The sequence below is a fragment of the Berghia stephanieae genome, chromosome 5, assembly GCF_034508935.2.
Source record: "Berghia stephanieae isolate SIO BIC M18660-M18661 chromosome 5, UCSD_Bste_1.3, whole genome shotgun sequence".
NCBI classification, from domain to species: domain Eukaryota; kingdom Metazoa; phylum Mollusca; class Gastropoda; order Nudibranchia; family Aeolidiidae; genus Berghia; species Berghia stephanieae.
Window position 1 is genome coordinate 12,072,338 of NC_088364.1, and position 22,500 is coordinate 12,094,837.

General features: G+C 35.1%; 2 protein-coding genes across 2 annotated transcripts in view; one reads left to right on the forward strand and one right to left on the reverse strand.

Annotated features, from left to right (window-relative positions):
• The first annotated feature begins 8,134 nt into the window (after positions 1 to 8,134).
• Positions 8,135 to 11,227, forward strand: LOC144974073 (uncharacterized). The gene has a single exon (XM_078916961.1). It carries the CDS (start codon positions 8,148 to 8,150, stop codon positions 9,192 to 9,194), a length of 1,047 nt encoding a protein of 348 aa, XP_078773087.1. The 5' UTR covers positions 8,135 to 8,147; the 3' UTR covers positions 9,195 to 11,227.
• A 4,897-nt stretch (positions 11,228 to 16,124) lies between these two features.
• LOC144972428 (U3 small nucleolar RNA-associated protein 6 homolog) overlaps positions 16,125 to 22,500 on the reverse strand; it is a gene marked incomplete in the record, with an annotated part of 519,965 nt that continues 513,589 nt past the window's right edge. The window contains 4 exon segments of the mRNA XM_078913596.1: positions 16,125 to 16,786; positions 17,717 to 17,789; positions 19,733 to 19,799; positions 20,285 to 20,394. Of these exon segments, the coding sequence (XP_078769722.1) occupies positions 16,632 to 16,786; positions 17,717 to 17,789; positions 19,733 to 19,799; positions 20,285 to 20,394 (405 nt within the window).

Consider the following 22,500-nt stretch of genomic DNA (forward strand, 5'->3'; position numbering starts at 1 on the left):
CTTTTCTCTTGAGCAAGAATATTCATTTCATAGAGAAAGACAATTGGCCCCCTTAAGATTTTACTCTCTTCAATATTGCGTCACTTTTTCTCTAATATTGTATTTCTGAACACGAATTTGAAAAAAAAACCACTGTAGCCTGTCTTTTTTGTTTCTTAATTCATATTGTTACAATCTTGACAGTCTACGTAATAGGATTTGTTTTATTTGTGTTTTGATTTTAAAAGAAAATCAATGAAGAGTCTTAGAGATACAAGCCGACAAAAAGCGGCGCTTTTTTGTGACCACCTTATATAAACATGTACATTATAAAAAAAATTGCCAATTATATAAGATAATAATAATAATGGTATAGATTTATAGTGCGCCAAACATCCCTTCATCAGGAGGGCTCTGGGCGCATAACAAAGATTAACTTAATAATGAAGCCCTAACACAGTACACGAACAACGCTAATTATACACATAATCAAAAGAAAGCCTGTCGGAATAAGAATGTCTTCAATCGACGCTTGAATTCCTCTAGTGAAGACGAAGAACGTATCTCTAGTGGTAGTAAATTCCACAACCTTGGACCAGAATGCTGAAAGGCGCGTTCACCAGCCTTCACTCGACAGCGGGGTGTTTTCAATTTGAGGTCGTTCGTTGATCGAAGCGATCGCTGTGGGTTATACCGTTCAACGAGGTTTGAGAGATATGCTGGTGACGAGCCCTCCAGGCATTTGAAAACGATAGTTGAAGATTTATATTTAATCCGCTGGTCCACTGGCAGCCAATGCAGCTGCTGTAGTAATTCGGGAGCTGCAGTTTTTCTGTCTTTCTGTAGTACAACGCGGGCTGCCATGTTCTGTATTTTCTGGAGTTTGTTTATTTTGTCCTTTGTTAGACCAACAAACAGTGCATTGCAGTAGTCCATTTTCGGGAATATCAAAGATGTTACCAATTTGTTGCAAGTTTCCCTATTAATAAATGGTCTGATTGTTCTGATATTTCTTAGAATGCAGATAGCACTTGTTCTCACATTGTTAATATGTTTGTTCATAGACAGATCACTCTCCAGGGTGATGCCGAGATTTTTTGCTGATGTTGTGAGTTGTATTTTATCATTATCGTTGATTGTCAGTGCCAGTGTAAATGGATCTGTCTTATTATTTGAACTAGCAATGAATAAGGCTTCAGTCTTGTCGCCATTTAATTTTAATCTATTTGCAGACATCCATCTCATCACATGGTTGATGCATTGTTCGTAAACAGTTACCTTTGAAACTATATCGGATTGCAAACACATGCTATATATCTGGGTATCGTCGGCGTACATATGGTAAGCGAGAGAATGTTGCTCTAAGATTCTCACAACAGGGGAAGTGTAAAGTACAAAAAGGACTGGACCTAAAACGGATCCTTGAGGTACACCAAAATGAAGGTCACGCTCTGACGAAGTTACTTCCCCAATTAAAACTGATTGAGTTCTTTGAGTAAGATATGATGCAAACCAGTTTAGAGCAGTGCCCGATATGCCGAAAGTAACTTGTAGCCTTCGAAGTAGTATGGCATGGTCGATGGTGTCAAAGGCCGCCGAAAGATCGAGAAGACTAAGGATGGTGGTTTTTCCTTGATCAATAATTTGCAGCAAGTCATTTGTGATTCTCATCAATGCTGTTTCTGTGCTATGATTTTGCCGATAGGCCGATTGAAAGCACTCATCGAGGTTATTATATTTCACGTGACAAGAAAGTTGTTTTAGTACAATCTTTTCTAGAATTTTGGAAATGAATGGTAGATTTGATACAGGCCTAAAGTTTTTAAAATTATCACTGTCAAGTCCCGCTTTCTTCAACAATGGCTTCACCAATGCTTTCTTGAAGCTTTCTGGAACAACTCCCTCCCTTAATGATTGATTAATCAATTCAGTGATGTAAGGTGCAAGTTCATCAATACACTCCTTCAAAAGGGATGTTGGTAAAGGGTCGAGCCTACATGATTTGCTAGGACTAGAGAGAATCGTTTTCTTTGTGTCATTTATTGAAATTTCTTTGAAAGATGTTAAGGGTTCACCATAAAAAGAGGTATATTCTGCTTCTGTTTCGTCTGTGTCAAGTTCACTCCGTATCGTTGTTATTTTATTCATGAAATACTCTACAAAGCAGTCCGCGAGTTGCTTGTCGTCAGTGTGGTGTGGCAGGCTTGTTTTGATCTCTTTGCCTAGAAGCTTATTTGAGATTTTATAAAACTCCTTCGGACTTTTTATGTTATCAACTTATTCAAGATACAGTGGAACCTCCCGATAACGACATGCCACGGGACCAAGTTTTTATGTCGTTATCCGGAGGTGTCGTTATTTAGAGGTTTCCAAGATGGCGGACAAAGTGGGCGTGGTAAGGCCCGAGGGACCAGGTTTTATTAACATTGACAAAACAAACAAAATATTGTAGTGTATTCCTCTTAGATGGTTCTTGTGCGTGTGTCTGGATGAGACTTTTAGGTGATCTGAACTGAGTACACTGATATTGTGCTCCTGGAATCTACATCTGTTCCCTATTTAAACCAGTCCCCTTTGTCTTACTTTTTCTTATGTCATTTCAATTGTAAATATAGAATGTTTTTTACTATCCACTTTTCTTCCTTTTTACTGGCGCTGATATAACATAGATGTGTCACAGGCGCTGTAAAACCCTTTAAAACAAACAAAATTCCTCCTCCTCCTCCCACAAAAACACTACTACTACTACTGCTACTATTACTACTACTACTACTACTACTACTACTACTACTATACTACTACTACTACTATACTACTACTACTACTACTACTACTACTACTACTACTACTACTACTATACTACTACTATACTACATACTACTACTACTTATTATTATTATTATTATTATTATTATTATTATTATTACTACTACTACTACGACTACTACTACTACTACTACTACTTATTATTATTATTATTATTACTACTACTACTTCTACTTCTACTACGACTACTACTACTACTACTACTACTACTACTTCTACTACTACTACTACTACTACTACTACTACTACTACTACTACTACTACTACTTCTATCACCACATAATATCACATTTTCCAAGATTTTGTGTTTACTTGCTTACACTTACATTTATACCTTGGTTTTTATTAATGCATATCTCATTGGTTCAAGCAGGAATCGTTTTTATAAACTTTTGAGTACTCATACTCGGTATTTTTAGTATCAGATAACTACGAAAACTTCCGAAAATCGCCAAAATGATGTCGTTATTCGGAGGTTTTATCAAAAAGTGCGTCGTTATTTGGAGGTTATTTTTACTGATCTTAAATAGAAAAAAAATCGGACCACGGGTCAATGTCGTTATCAGGAGGTTGTCGTTATTCGGAGGTGTCGTAATCGGGAGGTTCCACTGTAGTAGATACGCTTTGCCTTAATTGTCGCCTCTTTGAGTCTATGTTTGAATGATATGTAAGTTTCCTTATCAATTGTCAGGCCAGATTTTTTCCATTTCTTCTCCGCTTTTCTTTTCTCTTTCTTTATACGTTTTACCTCCAAATTGTACCATGGTGATTCTTTTCTGATGTTCACAGATCTTGTTGTGAGAGGTGCGTGCTTATCCATAACACTAATAACTGCTTTATCAAAATTGTCACCAGTCACTTCTTTTTCACAATGTGTAGTTAGAGAGTGAGAGAGGTCCGCTTTAAATAGTTCTATGTCAATTTTCTTCAAATCTCTCGAAACAACTATTTTTTTTGTTTTTTGTGTCGTGTACTGTCCCCCTCTGATGCCAAAAGATATTAAATGATGGTCTGAAATGCAAAGATCATCTACATTGATAGGTGTCGCTAGTTGCATGTCAACGCTGGTCAATACCCAGTCAATAATGTGTCCACACCGATGTGTCTTTTCATTGACATGCTGTGTCATGTGATGAGACGAAAGTAGTTTATTTATATTTCTTATATCCGGTGTGTCTCGATCAAAGTGTAAGTTGAAATCTCCAACAATAATATTTTTCTTTGACTTCATGTCAAGGCGAAGAAGGAAGTCCTCGAATTCATCAATAAATAGTGATGTTTTTAATCTATTTTTTGCACTGGGTGGTGGCCTATATATTGAATGAAGCTTGACTGAGTCATGTTTAAAATCAATGACCATTCCTACCGATTCGAATGCCGAAAAATTGTTGACATCATGATTAAATCTAATGGTCAAATTTGACCTATAGACCACTGCAATTCCTCCCCCTCTCCTTCCTTTTCTCGGAAATGACTGAGTTGTATGTGTGAGTGGTGTTAAATCCGACACAATTGCTTCATCCCCATTCTCCTTTAACCATGTTTCAATTATTATTAGAATGTCAATAGATCTCTCCTCAATCATATGTTTAATGTCTAATGTTTTATTGCGGCAAGACTGGGCGTTTATTGTCGCCACTTTTAAAATTGGAAGTGATTTCTTTTCACTCATAAGTGGTATAATTGTCTGTGTGGTAGGTGGCCGTGGTGTTTTATTTTTAGGGGTGGGCCGATGGCCACACTGTGTTGGGATGGCCCTTTGTTTTCGTATCCCTCCTCGACTCAATCGATGTTTCGGTTCACTTGTTTCAACACGGTGTTTGTATTCGCTTTCATAATCATAACAATAATTATCACTTTCATGGTGTAAAATGTATTCAAGACAATCGTTGGTTTTCGTAAGACTTGTCATCGCGGTGGACTGTATGGTGACGTGTGTTTCATTTTCTAGATTCATAATACTGGGCATCGATGTTAGAGCACAGTGAACACTTGTAGTAAAATAAATAAACAACTTTGTTCATAAAATAAAACACTTGAAATTATTAAAATTTAGCATAAAATTCACGAATGATACACAAGTCCTTTGATAAAAATAAGAAATAATTATATCACTCAGAAGAGTAAAACGTCACAATTCGATTGGTATAAAAATCCAGAATTGAAAATGTGAATAAACGCTAAAATAAATAGAAAACACAGAGCAATTTGAAACGTGTCGGCCTGCAAGGCGTGTTACAATAATAATGATAGTATATTATATACAGGGTAGGGTGTCCCCCCAAAATGTATACACAACAAAATAATTGTAAATATGGGATTTAATAAAATGCAATTATTATTTCAAAATGTAGTTTAAATGCAATGAAAAAAAACCCCCAAAAAGATGATACTCATAAATATTTTAAAACATAAAATAATAAAATTCTATAAAATTCCACGGTTACAATTAATTATTCTTCATGTGTATACATTTTTGGGACTCTCTCTCTCTCTATCATATATATATATATATATATATATATATATATATATATATATATATATATATATATATATATATATATATATATATATTATATATAATATACACATTATATATATTATATTATATGTATATATATATATATATATATATATATATATATATATATATATATATATATATATAATGTGCGTGTATGTATGTATGTGTGTGTGTTGTATAAGCGCCAAATTATGAAAAATAAAAACACGTACCTTTACTTTCATTTTGTATTCACAGCCTCCAGCCACCATGATTGCACCTTGGTCTATTCCGTCACTAATCCTGGGAATGCACGTTATACACGGTGTCATTTCTGGCATGAAGCTAATGTCCCCCCATGGCAAACAGGTCATCTCAGTGATGGTGAGTTCAGATCATGTAAATGTCTTTTGATGGTAGAAGTCTCTGCTTAGAGATTATTACGACGTAGATTGCTGTTCCTCGTCTTGCGCTACCTCTGAATACAAGGGGCCATACTTTTGACATGAAGATGTCTTTTCATGGCAAACAGACCATTTCAGTGATGGCGAGTCCAGATAATGTCAATGTCTTTTGATGGTAGGAGTCTCTCTCTCTCTCTCTCTCTCTCTCTCTCTCTCTCTTCTCTCTCACTCAATCCTCTCCGGGCCTGCTGGCACTTGAGGCGATGCAAGGGAATATCCACCTGGTCTTTTTAGAAGCTATTCTTGGGGCCATCTCGAGGGACAGACCTCTCTGTTTTAAGTCCCTCACTACGGTACGTCTCCAAGTCTCCTTGGGGCGGCCTCGCTTCCTCTTTCCTCGGGGTGTCAATCGCAGAGCCTTCCTGATCAGTGTTTCATCAGGTCTGCGACAGACATGCCCCAACCAAATTGCCATCTTCTTCTTTTATTTAATGAAACTCTCCCGAGAAGTCTCTGGTTAGAGATTATTCTGACGAAGAATTCTGTCCCTAATCTTGCGCTACCTCTGAATACAAGGGAAATACATAGCTCTGACATGAAGATGTGACCACATGGAAAACAGGTCACCTCAGAGATGGTGAGTCCAGATCAGATAGATGCAATGTCTTTGGATGGTATCAGTCTTAGGTTAGTCATTATTTAGACGTAAACGTTGTCTGTCCCTAATCTAGAGCTTCTTCTAAATACAAGGGTGCCTCGTATGGTATTCAGATCATCTCAGTGATGAGTCCGTAAATAAGTGAATATAATGAAATAAAGAAATAAACGAACGAACGGATAAATATATGAAATGAATACATAAAAAAACAAACAAAAAAAAACAAATAAAAAACAAAGTCAAAAAGGAACACCCATCAACACCCTAAATTAATAGAAACAAAAATACAAAAATAATAAAAGATATAAATGAAAAAAAAAACACCCCACCACAAAAAAAAATAAATTAAAATTAACAAAAATCTAACCAAAATAAAACAAAACAATCAAAACAAAACAAACGAGAACAACTAAAAAGCAAAAACAAAACAAAACAAACAAACACATTTTATAACACAACAGCAAAAAATGTCCCCTCCCCCCCAAAAAAAAAATCTCAAAAAACAAAAAATCAAAATAAAAAAACAAACAAACAAACATACAAACAAACATAAAAAAATACAAAACACGAACTAGAACTTATCAAAACCATAATAAACTTCGATTAGTTTTTTCCCATATGAAATTGCACCGCAATTTTTAAAAAAATAATTAAAAGCAGCATGTCCACCAATCGACTTTTATTTATTTATTTTTTTTTTTTTTTACGAGTATCCATTCCATTTTTTCCCCAACAGCAGTCGATGTCCACGACCCATAACCACCAGACTAAACACCCCTACACACCCATTCCTAACTTACCTCAATACTTGGAACGAAGGCTGGACATCAGAAAAATGGCACCCAGGAAAAAACACCTCAAAGTAAGTGAAGAAAAAAGGTCTAAAATTGTGATCTTTAGCCTCAAAACGGTTGCATGTGTCCGGGTGGTTTGTACAAATTATAGGAGTCGTGTGCTAAGATCTTATGTTTTATTGATCGAAAAAAAAAATCCTTCATAGCCATTAGGTCCATGGTGCCGGAGCTTATCCCGGTTTCTATAGCGTAGACAAGACAACAAGACACTAGTCTATCGCAAAGTGCTCTCCGCCAGACATATCAGGCCCAGCTGTCCAATCGCTGATGGGGTGGACAGGGAGGTTAGGAAAAAAGTTATAATGAAAGGTTCGAGTCCTAACGATCCGTATAAAGGGGTTTTTTTTGGTTTGTTTTTTTTTTTTGGGGTTTTTTTTTTAGGAAAAAGGGACGCCCAAAGACTAGATGGTTGGATAAGGTAAAGGACGATATGAAAGAACTGGGCCTGCAGAATGATGATGCTCTGAACCGTGATGCGTGGAGATGTGGCATTCGTTATGGCAAACCTGCACAATGAGGGATAAGCTGAAAGAAGTTCTTTTTTTATTTTGAGACTGTGATATCAATTTTGATTAATGCTCAAAACATCATAATTGATTGATCGAAGTAATGCAATGTACTGTATTTATAATTGTGATTTGTTCAACCCTTTTTTCCCCATCTGACAGCCCCAGAGGTTGATGAGACGAATGAGTAAAGACTTCAACGCCTTCTGGATGTCCCCAAAACTTCCCAAGGATTTCTCCAAACTTCTAACCAAAAGAAACATCGACCCTTCTCTCAGGTTAGAAACGTCCTCTCTCGACCTCGAAACGCTTACTCAAAAATTATTCATCAATCTTGAAGAATCTTTAGCACAAGTTTCAAACAACTCCAACAACACGAAGTTAAACGCAACAACAACTATTACTGCACAATATATGGCTCATCTTGTGCTGGACCCAAAACAAGCAATGTCAAGGATGACACAGAGTTTAAAGTCTTGGCTAGTCCACGTCGCTTCGTGCCCCGTGTATTACAAATGGCGGGACATGGGGCTTCTCTACTGGCCGAGATGGGTGAGAACAGGGTCGTGTTCTAAGCCCGTTGATATTAACCCCGTCCGGACGTTTGTCCGTGCTAAGCTGTCTAATGAATCCTCCAACTTCAAACATCAATCCACCCCCTCGCCGCCATCCTGCTCATGGCCGGCTGGTAAGCAATGCGTCCCGGGAAAAGAGAGGAAACTGCGGCTGTTACGATGGGCCTGTAAGCCGTCAAAGCAACTTGCTGAACAATTCGACAATTTCCTCAAAACTGGCAAGAAAAATAAATTGGATACGCATAAAAATAGTAATAATAATACGACTCCTCAATACATTAACAAGAGTAAAGGAGGTATCGATCACCATGAGCTTGACCAACAAAATCATCACCACCATGACGATGATTTTGACCACCATGATGATGACCACCATGATGAATATCATCATCTTCATCTAGATGATGACGACGACGACGACGATGCTCATGATAATATCGAAGATGCCGCTAAGCAACTAAGCCAACTATTTTCAAGAAGCAAGGAGGAATCAGCAGAAAATTCCAGGACTAATACAAAGAGGAGGGGTCCGCCTAAACCCACAGAATCTCAGAAACGTCGAGGCATTGGCGCCATTCGAAAACAAGACAGAGACATTGAAGATTTCATCATGTCCAAATTTGTCAGCACGACCCCGTCTAAATCTGCTGCCAGACCAATACGTCATAACACGAGAACTTTCCATACCAGGAACATCAACCGTCGCGGAAGAAGAGACGCCAGGAGAGGAGGACACAGGAAGAGCACCAATCAGCCGCACCACAACAACCAGCACAACAACCATGGGAAATCCAACAGGAAAGGCAGGAAGAGGAAATCGGGATTTCGGTGCAGATGGGTGAAAATCACATTGCCTGTTGTGGACGACTGTTACTGCTCTTGTTAAATTATCATCACGAACGATCTATGCAGAGATAATGGAACAATGAGAGAGAGAGAGAGAGAGATAGAGAGAGAGATAGAGAGAGAGAGAGGGAGAGAAAGAGAGAGAGTGAGAGAGAGAAAGGGGGGGATAGGGAGAGTGGTGAGAGAGAGAGAGAGAGATAGAGAGAGAGAGAGAGAGAGAGAGGGGGGGGGGGTAGGGAGAGAGTGAGTGACTGCAACAGAGACAGAAAGAGATGTTTGTAAGAGGAAAAAAAAGGCACTTAAAACACGTATAGGTCATGTAAGCGTCAGGAATTCGACAAAAAGGGGAAATATAAATAGACTATGGAGGAACTGTAAGAGTACCTCTGTATCAAGTATGAGACACAAAGCATGGCCTCACATGGATCCGTGGCGAAAATGAAAACATGTTAATTTGTTCTATTACTAACAACATCTAATATAAATATACATATATGTAATACTGACACATACAATACAAGATCTGATTCATACAAAATACAAATCATATTATGACATAAGACATAATAGAATCGAAAGTTGATTTATACGAGAAAAAAATTTCCCCCCACTTTTTTTCTTTTTTTAATGCATAATAACAGTGGCCATACCCCAAAGACTTGCTGTCATCCCCAACTCAGGATTTTCTACCACCATTTTAAGTACAAAATACTAACCAAAATGTGAAAATAGGAAGGTTTGGGGTGGGATCAGTAAGACAATGGACGTTTCGGGTACAAACCCTTCCTCAGCAACACAATAAACAAAGAATCGTTGAAAAACAAAAACATTTTTTAAAAATTGACGCTACACTTTTATCTTATTTGTTTTCAACGTTCCTTTGTTTATTGTTTTGCTGACGAAGGGTTTGTACAAGAGACGTCCATTGTTTGTACTGTTCCTATCCAAAGACATTTTCCATTTTCACATTTTCTATTAGTATTTTCACGATCTCAAGCTTCAGCAGCCTCCATCGTTCTCTACTTTTTCGTGCACAAAAGTACTCTCTCTGTCCATTATCTTGATAGCGAGTAACCCCGATAGATTTGTCCCACAATCCACTACATGGGAGATGGTTACTGTCAGCTTGTTTCACTTTCGGCAAAAAAAACCCCCACTAAAACAAGACAAAACAAAACAAAACAAACCCCGTATCCAAAAAAAAAAAAACCCCACAAAACAAAACAAACTCCAACCAAAAAAACAAACAACAACCCCCCCCCCCCCCACCCCACCCAAAACAAACAGACAAAAAACCGAAAAGACAAAAACAAAACTAGAAATCCAGGCAAAACTATTTCATCTCAGTACGGACAGAGTGTATAATGTTGCCTCAGCGTAAATAAAACTATGTGCAGTTATATGAAACAGCAAAGTTTGTGTTATTTCACCAGAGGCTTACAACACACATACATACATACAGAGAGGGAGAGAGAGAGAGAGAGAGAGAGAGAGAGAGAGAGAGAGAGAGAGAGAGAGAGAGAGAGAGAGAGAGAGGGGAGAGAGAGACAGAGAGAGACACACAGAGAGAGAGAGAGAGAGAGAGAGAGACGGAGAGAGAGAGAGAGAGAGGGGTGCCTGTCGAATTAAGGGTTAATAAAAAACGTCCCAAAATAATATTGATTCTATAAGAACGTTTAGAGATTAACCCTTTGCCTACGAAAATAGTCCTGCTATTTTTATAAAATGATTTTCGTTTCAATCAAATATGATGATGATGATCTCTGAAAAAAAAAAATTGAAAATCTGAGAGCGTTTGAGCCGGTGTGTATCTGTGTGATGAGAAAGATATAGATAGTTGTATGGAGAGAGGGAGAGAGAGAGAGAGAGAGAGAGAGAGAGAGAGAGAGAGAGAGAGAGAGAGAGAACAGTTCAGTTTTTATTTCATGACAACGTCGCACTTGGTAATCTAGTGTGACTGAAATATAATTTTTTTTTCACTTTATTTATTAAGGGCAGAAAATAAAATTACTTACTCTTCTATCCTTATAGCATTACCTCCTGGCTAACAATAAAATGCAAATCATAAATCGATTTTTCTGGTCAAATTAATCATTATTAGTTTATTTTTGTTTTGCATAACAGAGATGTGATTTACAAGTACAAGGAAAAAAAATCATCTCCCAAAACTGATAGGCTAAAGCTTTCCCCCTCAGCTAAGGATTCTGACAAGGGCCATTGCAAAACCACGCGAACCAATCTCATTCCAAGACAAAGACAGAAAGCAACTCGGAAAATAGATATTATCAGGGGATGGGGGAAATAGCAGTAATTAACCTCTTGCCCACCATGGGAGGTCAAAGGACCCCCCCCCCCTCATTTACACCGACGTGTACATATTTGCAGGTCTGATAACCGAGTGTAATTATGGTCTTGTTTTAACATTGTTGTAATGGACAGTAGTTTGCGTTGATTTGAGATTACATACTTCTATTACAACAATGAGCCCGTAGCACATTGGGATATCAGGCTTGCAAATTAGTACAAGTTGATTTACATTGATGGCATAACACTAAGTCTTCGCTTTCGGGTTGTAAGGTCTTTGGTTCGAATCCCTGATCTTTCCTGCGTGTTTTTTTTTTTTTATTATTCTAATTAATGAAACTTCAAAAGGTCTTATAAAAGTCGGGTTTGCCCCAAACAATATCTAGAGATTATTTTTGTCCCCGCCCCCCGTCCACCCGCATGTTGGTAGGCTGTTAATCGGTCTGTCTACTATCCAAAGGTAGCAAGAATTGCTATTGTCCGTTTCAAGCTATGAATCGGATAACTCCGGGTCGTAGGCCTCGATGCTCTGAAGTTATTTTAATTTTTATATAGAGCAAATCACTAAAATAAGCGCTACAAGGGTCCTGACAGCAAGCAAGCCTGTTAAGCTATTTCTTTCAAAGGCACATGGTTAACCCGAGTGAGTAAAGATTCTCCAGGCCCTATCCGAGGAGGCTCAACCGACTTCGATCCGAACAGAACACTTACAATAGAAAAAATAAGGGACGAAGATCCCGACGACAATCCACCGACGTGCCTGGTTTGAGATTGTCTTAAAGTCCGTCCCATCCAGGAACAGGCAAAGGATTCTGCTGCAAAGGGTACATTCAACTGTGAACAAAGGACAATACAATACATTGGCTCAGCGTTACGGTCTTTGCTTATACCCGAAAGGTAACAGGTTCGACTACTACCCGTCACGCTGTGCGGCCCTGAGCAAATAACCCAGCCTTAGCTCACTTTGCGGCGCTGCAATGGAGGCAGACGCCTGGGTTTTTCCGGTCTTCCCATTAAAATGGATCCTAAAGGAAACAATTCCCTTTAGGGATAAATAAAGAGAATTTATTTATCATGTATTATTACTGAGATACAACACCATCCAAAATCAGTGCTAGAGGGAAAACTAGCAGCTGGCAGAAAGGCACGAGGAAGACCTGGATAGGAAATATGGAGGCAACAACTGGCAAAAAGATAATCGACTGCTGGGTAAAGGCCATTGAGCGTGAAAAATGGCGTTCCATGACATTCAAACTCTGACGGGAGACGGAATTCCCGTATAAGGTAAGGTTAAAAAAACAAAAAAAAAACAAAAAACAAAAACAAAAACAAAACAAAACAAAAGAAAACAAAAAAACAAAAAACAAACAAACAAAAAACAACAACAAATACCTACAAACGAACAGACAAATAAAATCGGAGGAAAAATCCCAACAACCAATCTCAATTATGATCTTTATTTATTGTTCCAACTGATGACAGAAAAACACAACAATCAATATTAACAAACACAAAAAACACACGTTATTGGGGCTTACTTGGTTCAGAGGACAAAGATAAAAAAAGAAGACATTGCTAAAAAAAAATTAAAAGCAGTATAAAATTCATAAATGTAAATATAATTTAACATTGCCGAACGATTTTGTGCATATTGCGTAAAAACAGACTAAAGTCTTTATAATTTACTGCCAGTTCAAATTTTCATTCAATATTCTTAAAATTTTTACAGATGTATATTTTATCTTTTAAAAGTTAAATTAAATTTCCCCAAATTATAATTGGTCAGCATTAAACCAGTTAAATGCCGTGCTCTGGAAAAACACGTATTTAAAAATTTGGCCACAAAACTCGTCCATCAAATATCGATTGATTTAAAAAAACAAACTAATCTTAGCAAAAACTAAAACCTGGGACTTCGCGAAGTCTTCATTAAAATCCCAGATTTGAGAATTTTTGCCCAAGATGAGGGTCATTTAATTCGATCGATATTTGAAGGACGAGTTTTCTGGCCAAATTTTTAAATACGTGTCTATCCATAGTACGACAATTAGCTGGTTAAATTGGATCACTGAGGTCAAAGTTCATCGCAAATACTAGATATTTTGATAGTTCCAAGTCTTTTGTTATCAAAGATTTACTCAAATCCCGCCGAGCCATAAGATTGTTTTGTTTTTCATGTATTGATTTTATAACATGTTTTTGTTTTTTTAAGATTGTATCCAGTTAATAGTCAAAGTGGCCAGGAATTTATTTATTTATTATTTTTTCTTTGGTCTAAAATGTCGTCTGACAATGAAAAATGCCCAACTTGTATTAAGACGGTAGTAAGATGACAAATTGCTAAATTCAATGTATTTTGCCCAGCGCATGGCCTTCGCCATATTAATTTCAAAAGTTTTAACACCCAGTTTTTTAAAACCATCAAATTTATAACTTTGTGCCCTGGATAAAATAAAAATTAATAAAAATCCTTTTTAAAAAATCCCGCAAAATCTCATTTCTGCCTCCCCCCCCCCCCCCTTCAAAGGAAAATAACAAAACCAAACCAATATACCCTTTGATCGAATCACTATTAAGTTAATAATAATTTTTAAAAAGGAGCGTCAATCCCAAACAAAAAAAAAAAAAAATAAATAAATAAATAAAAAAAAAATAAATAAACGAACACATTTTTAAAAAGTTGACTTTCTAACTTCCAGAAAAATTTTGAATTTGGCATTGGATCAGCCACACTGGCAACCCTAACTACATCGTTCATGATCTGCACACCAAGTCCTGTGTTTGTAATGATCTTGTTTGGAGAAGTTGTCTGTCTCTCTGATGTCTGCATCGCCCATAGATATACACCTTGTACTACCAGATCGCTTGCGAGAATTGGCGGGGTTACTATACGTCACTAAAAAATTACCGTGACGAGCACGCGAGCTTGTTCTTCGTTCGGCCTCCATAACTTGGGGCAAAGTGAGGTGTATATGTGTGTTTGCTACGGTGTGTTTCGCCTTATTTGAAGGTAATAATAGTAAGCGTATATAGTTGAGGTTAAAAAAAAAAAAGAGACAAAACAAGACGTGCCATTATTATTATTATTATTATTATTATTATTATTATTATTATTATTATTATTATTATTATTATTATTATTATTATTATTATTATTATTATTATTATTATTATTATTATTATTATTATTATTATTATTTTTATCATTATTATTATTATTATTATTATTATTATTATTATTATATTATTATTATTATTATTATTATTATTATATTATTATCAATATTAGTATTATTATTATTATTGTTGTTGTTGTCGTCACTGTCATCCCCCCCCCCATTATTATTGATAGTGGTAGTAGTAGTAGTAGTAGTAGTAGTAGTAGTAGTAGTAGTAGTAGTAGTAGTAGTAGTAGTAGTAGTAGTAGTAGTAGTAGCAGCAGCAGCAGTAGTAGTAGCAGTAGCAGTAGTAGTAGTAGTAGTAGTAGTAGTAGTAGTAGTAGTAGTAGTAGTAGTAGTAGTATTAATAGTAGTAGTAGCAGCAGCAGCAGTAGTAGTAGTAGTAGTAGTAGTAGTAGTAGTAGTAGTAGTAGTAGTAGTAGTAGTAGTAGTAGTAGTAGTAGTAGTAGTAGCAGTAGTAGCAGTAGTAGTAGTAGTAGTAGTAGTAGTAGTAGTAGTAGTAGTAGTAGTAGTAGTAGTAGCAGCAGCAGCAGTAGTAGTAGTAGTAGTAGTAGTAGTAGTAGTAGTAGTAGTAGTAGTAGTAGTAGTAGTAGCGTCGTCGTCGTCGTCATACCACTAGATTACGTAGCCGCGCATTTAAAAGCCCCACTCTGACACTAGAATAGGATCTTATTTATTTTTTTAAAGAAATATGGTGGGATTATAATAATAATAATAATAATAATAATAATAATAATAATAATAATAATAATAATAATAATAATAATAATAATAATAATAATAATACTATTTCTACTACAACTACTACTACTACTACTACTACTACTACTACTACTACTACTACTACTACTACTACTACTACTAGTAGTACTACTACTACTACTACTACTACTACTACTACTACTACTACTACTACTAGTACTACTACTACTACTACTACTACTACTACTACTACTACTACTACTACTACTACTACTAATAATAATAATAATAATAATAATAATAATAATAATAATAATAATAATAATAACAACAAAAACAACAACAATAATAATAATAATAACAATAAATAATAATAATAATAATAATAATAATAATAATAATAATAATAATAATAATAATAATAATAATAATAATAATAATAATTATTATTATTATTATTATTGTGATGACTATGATGTTGATGACGATGACGATGATGGTAGTAGTAGTAGTAGTAGTAGTAGTAGTAGTAGTAGTAGTAGTAGTAGTAGTAGTAGTAGTAGTAGTAGTAGTAGTAGTAGTAGCAGTAGTAGTAGTAGTAGTAGTATAGTAGTAGTAGTAGTAGTAGTAGTAGTAGTAGTTATTATTATTATTATTATTATTATTATTATTATTATTATTATTATTATTATTATTATTATTATCATTATTATTATTATTATTATTATTATTATTATTATTATTATTATTATTATTATTATTATTATTATTATTATTATTATTATTATCATTATCATCATCATCATCATCATCTTCATCATCATCAGCATCTTCATCATCTTCAACATCATCGCCACTAATTTCTCAATAAGCAAAATTACACAAACATGCATTCATACATTATCATGAGGCTAATAAAGTAATTAATTTGACTAATCTATGAAAAGTAATGTTGCTGTCTTTAGGGCTCTAATATGGCATTTGTATACACAACAGGAATGCACCATATTGATGAATGAATTAAACACTCTGAAAAACAAATGAATATTTAATTTACGGAGATGTAAATTGCAATAGTTAGGTGTATAATATTATAAACGTTTTGTGATTTGCAATGTTAACCATTGTCTCCTTAAAACTGTTTTGATAACAAATGAATGAAAACCCAACACGCCACTCCCCATTTCCGGTATAGGTTGCCTCAAGTATGAATGGCGTCGTATCGCGTGCTAAACGTACATCGCAAGCGATCTGGTAGTACAGATGTATATCTATGGCATCGCCCGATGACGTTACGCTGCCGTCAGCCCGACCAAGGTGATGGTTCTGTTGAAGTTTTCCTTGAGAGCGGGGTTGAGTGACTTGAGCGCCCTCTGGTGGACGACACCGGCCTTGGGGGCGTCTTTCGCGATCTTTCTCTCCATGTCCATGTAATTCAACCACACTTCTGGTAAGACAAATGTATGAATAAATAAATGGATGAATGAATGAAAGGATGGACGAATGAATGAATGAATGGACGAATGAATGAATCTAAGGAATGAATGAAAAAAGGAGTGAATGAATGAATAAACATATAACTATTAAAATAAAGAAATTAAGTAAAAAATTAATTTTAAAATGAATAAATAATAAAACATATTAAATAAATAATAAAACATCTATATAAATGAATAAATAAATAAATAAATAAATAAATAAATAAATAAATAAATAAATAAATAAATAAATGAATGATTGAATAAATATATAATTTTTCGACACACATGACAAACAAAAAAAAAGAAAAAAGACAGAGACCATAATTAATTCAAAGAATAATAGAAATCGTTTAGCTTTCATCAGTTTCCCTGGGTTGAATAAGAACATTAGATGATCGATAGAAACATGGAAAAAAAAATAAAAAAAAGAAGAAGTAAAAAACCACCCCCCCCCCCCCCCAACCCCCTCAAACAAACAGAAAAACCCACACATACAAAATACCAACAAAAACCGCTCCCCCATAAAAAAGGACGCGCCCCCCCCCCCTTCCCCAAGAAAAAAAAAACAAACTACCTCCTCCCCCTTCCACCAAAACGAAACAAAAACCAAACTAGACATAACAAACACACACAAAATAAAAAAAAGAAACAAACACCCCCCCCCCCCCAAAAAAAAAAAAAACAAAACAAAAAAAACATCAAACAAAAAAAAAAAAATTTTTTTTAAATCAAAAAACAAGAACAAAACAAAAAAAAAGAAACAAAAAAAAAAAAAAACAAACAAAAGAAACAGAGGCAGCACCAAAATAATTCAGGATTGATAATCTTCTGAAGGTGAGAAACAAAAAGTCGATACTGTGTACGCCAGTAACATTTGAATAACATAATAATCCTACCTTGATCAACTTGTCCAAATTCCACCAGGGCCTCCTCGAAGGCAGCTCGGATGAGATCGATCTTGGGTTCCAACTGGGTTTTAAATCAAAACATAAAAAACAACAAAATTAGAAGAATATTCAATCAAAGAAAATAAATGTCCGCAATGTCCATTAATTAATAATAACAATAACAACAACAACAACAACAACAACAACAACAACAACAATGACGACAACGACGACGAAGACGACGATGATGATGATGATGTTGATGATGATAATGATGATCATGATGATAATAATAATAATAATAATAATAATAATATAATAATAATAATAATAATAATAATAATAATAATAATCATATAATCATAATAATAATAATAATAATAATAATAATAATAATAATAATAATATTAATATATAATAATAATAATATAATAAATAATAATAATAATAATAATAATAATAATAATAATAATAATAAATAATAATAATAATAATAATAATAATAATAATAATAATAATAATAATAATAATAATATATAATCATAATATAATAATAATAATAATAATATAATAATAATAATAATAATAATAATAATAATAATAATAATAATAATAATAATAATAATAATAATAATATTAATCATCATAATAATAATAATAATAATAATCATAATAATAATAATAATAATAATAATAATAATAATAATAATAATAATAATAATAATAATAATAATAATAATAATAATAATAATAACAATAATAATAATAATAATAATAATAATAATAATAATAATAATAATAATAATAATAATAATAATAAAAATAATAATAATAGTATGATCTTTATTATCCATAAAGGCAATTTTTTGATTAGTTTACAATTTACACTGTAAAATCTAGCGTCACCATCATTGACCAGCGCCACAAGAAGTATGACGGATGCGTTTGAATGTGTTCAAAGCAGTTTACAAGGGGTACTAAGTCAACAAAAACAACAATTAACATGTAAGACGAGTCACAGAGCCTCGTCAGTGACAAGAGACAAAGCTATTCCTGGCCAGGAACATATTTAATAATTTACATTTGAATATGGTAGAGAAATCTGCGTTAAAAGCCTTTTCCAAGGGCTAACATTTGCGCTGCCCATAGCGGGATTCAAACCTTGAACCTACCGAATCCGCGAGTTATATATAACTGGACCATAAAATGGTGTAGAAGACTAAAGATGCAAATGAGTACTAACAGAAGGAAATTGTGGAAATGGAAAGCGAGCAATAATTTTTTTGCTGAACATTATGCAAGGGAGATAATTCATGGATCATAGAACGAGCATGTATTAAATCAGTTATGTCCCTTGTATCAGGCGTGGGCATTTTTTAACAGGGAGTTTTAATTTTTAAAATGGAATAAAAACAACAATATGATTGACCTGTAATAATATTATGTGCCCTCGCTATCATTCATCAACAACATACATAAATTATAAACATACATAAACTAGAATACAGTCAAACCTGCCTTATGAATGAATGAATGAATGAATGAATGAATTTATATAGCGCCTAGATTCACAATGTGCTCAGAGGCGCTTTACAATGCAAATAAAACACAACAATAAATTGATAATTTAAGCATAGAATCTATCATATTGGAATAGCATCAATCAATTTGTAATTTAATTACCACGCACTGTGCTACAAGATGAAAATTTAGGATATCTATAACATGTAGGCCTAATAGAAATGTTAAACATCAAATGATTTTCGTTAGCGACTACCTCTACATAACGAACACCTGTGTATATAAGGACCATCTCGCTCATAATCCGAAGAATCTGCCTATACATCCTGCTACTAAAATAAGCATGCGACCTTATGATTCAATATGTAACCTATTCATTATTAATCCTCCCACTGACTGATTACCTACACACTTCCTAGAAGTTTGGAACCGGAAGAGTAGAAGGTGTGACGTCACGTCTTTTCTGCCTTATTGAAAAAAAAAGGATTAGAGTAGAACCCTCACCTGACTGTTCTCCATGATGATGTAACGATGGTAGAACTCAACAGTGATAGGCCTCATGCATTTCAGGCTGGGGGAAGGAGAAGGAAAAAAAATCAAATATATATGTATATACATAAACAAAATTGTATATTAACTTGGCTTTAAGTTATGAGTGGGCTTGATTAATGACGGGATAAGTGAGATGATGAAGATGATGATGATGATGATGATGATGATGATGATGATGATGACGACGACGATGATGATGATGAGGATGATGATGATGATGTCAATGATAATGATGACAATGATGACGAATATGATAATGGTGATGATGTGATGATGTGATGATGATGATGATGATGATGATGATGAGGATGATGATAATGGCGATGATGATGCTGCTGCTGCTGCTGATGATGATGATGATAATGCTGCTGCTGCTGCTGCTGCTGCTGCTGATGATGATGATGATGATAAGTGCGATAGTCATCAACATCATTATCATCATTATCATCATTAATGGAAGAAAAAAACAAACAACCCAACACCCCGAAAACCCCCAAGACTTACGTTCTGTACACCTGCCTGGCCTTCTTGATCCCAGCCTGCCTGAAGGCAAAGTCCAGACTCCACTCCTTGGCGGGCTTGCTGACCTCTGGTGTCACACTCCGACACGCCTCCTGGGGGAAGAGATGAACGGGATGGGATTTGTCAATAGTTTGGGAATCGTCGGTGGATAATTTTGTTAATAAATCAAGCAACATTGTACGTGGTTAGGAATTGGATGGGTAATAACATACAAACAATGTTCGCAAAACTCGGGCCCCGGCGTAATGTTTTCAGTTAAGAAGGCATTTTACACAATTTATCCCCTTAGATTCAGGTGTGAATGAGACCCCAAAAATAAACCTTGGCGGGTTTGCTGACCTCTGGTGTCACACAACGACACGCCTCCTGGGGGAAGAGATGAACGGGATGGGATGTGTGAATGGTTTGGGGGATAGAGGAACGGAGAGGATCAAACGGTGGCTCATTTTGTAAATCAACCAAGACCTAGGACATCATTATTACTATCGATGTCATTGATCCAAGACCGAAGGGCTAGAGCTCAGCTGGTCGCTGGTTCGGATGAGTAAGTTAATAAATCAAGCAATGTTGAACGTGGTTAAGAGTTGGATGGGTAACATATTAGTAATGTAAGAATTGGATGGGTAACACTGTAACAATGCTCGCAAAACTCTGGTCCCCGGCGTTATGTTTTTGGTTAAGAAGACATTTTACACAATTTATCCCTTTCGACTCAGGTGTGAATGAGAGCCTAAAAATAAACCTTGACGGCAGATATAAAGTTAATCAAAAACAATTTAAACCCCCCCCCCCAAATAAAACAAACAAAAATAAAAAACAAAAAACAAACAAAAAAACAAACAAAATACAACACCCCGAAAAAAAACAACCAAACAAACAAACAAAACAAAAAACAAACAAGCAAACGCAACAACAACAAAAACCTCATAGCAGACACATCAACTCGTCCTTCAAGGCACAGTTTTATCCATAATACAATTCCGATTCCATTACCAACCACCCATCCATTCATCCACCCTCCAACGTTATTCATATTATGTGTAGTCAATGGTCTTTCTTTTCTTCTTTTTAAATTAAAAGAAAATCATTTATTTTACAGACGGAGCAGTTACAATGCCAGGACTGGTAACAAAAACCGTACATCACAATGAGGAGTTATTTCCCATTCTTGAGATAAAACTATCCATGTTTCAAGTCCATTACCAACTATAATCTTGCCGAGACATCAATGTTATTCACTAGGGGTTACCAATGTACTTTTTTTGTTTTACGTCGAAGCAGTTAAAAGCGCACGACGTACAAAAACAACAACAACAACAAAAACACAACAACAAAAAACAAAAACAAAAAAAAAACAACCAAAAAAAACAATAAAAAACAAAAAACAAAACAAAAACAAAACAAAGCAACAACCAAAAAAAAAAAAAAAAATGCTATCTCACAATGAGGTGTAATCTCTCACTCCGAAGATTAACCCCCCCCCAACCAAAAAAAAAAACAAAAAAAACAAAACAAAAAAAAAGAACAAACGCATGTTTCGACTTCATTTCCAAACATCTTTCATTCATCCCCCAACGTTATTCACTGGGTGTTATTGTTATAATACGTTCTTTTCTTTCTTTCTTTCTTTAAAAGAAAACAAAAAAATCCAATCTCTTTCACGACCGACCATGTACAAGGCCCCGACTTACAGCCAAAAAAACACAATCCCACGATGAGGAGTCAATTTCTCTGCGTCCCTTTGAAGTCGTTGCTCCGTGTTAAAAAATTACGGACCCGAGAAATTAATTAAATTATTGTAACAATGACACACCCAACATCAGCCAACACTGAACACTGAACACACCCCCGACTAGCTGTGACCGCCATTTTTTCTTTTCCTTTCATTCAAGTCAAACGTGGTGGTTGTCACGCTATCTATGCTGCTCTTTTTTTTCTTTCCATCCCTTCTGCCCGACGTGTACATATATGCAGGTCTGACATCCGAACCCACTTATTTTGGACCTAGTTTTATATTATTATAATGGACAATATTTTGCGTAATTTTTTTAGATTCCCATTACAATAACAATGTTGACCTTAACAACGCCACTATCGCAGTATCTCACTCATTCGTCTGTAGTGTTTCATTCATCCTGTTTGTTGATAAAGGGGAAACTCGAAACGTCCATATTATCTGTTTTCGTATATTAAATTGA

Excerpts from the sequence above, each read along its gene's own strand:
- LOC144974073 (XM_078916961.1), top strand. The coding sequence starts at position 8,148 with ATGGCTCATCTTGTGCTGGACCCAAAACAAGCAATGTCAAGGATGACA.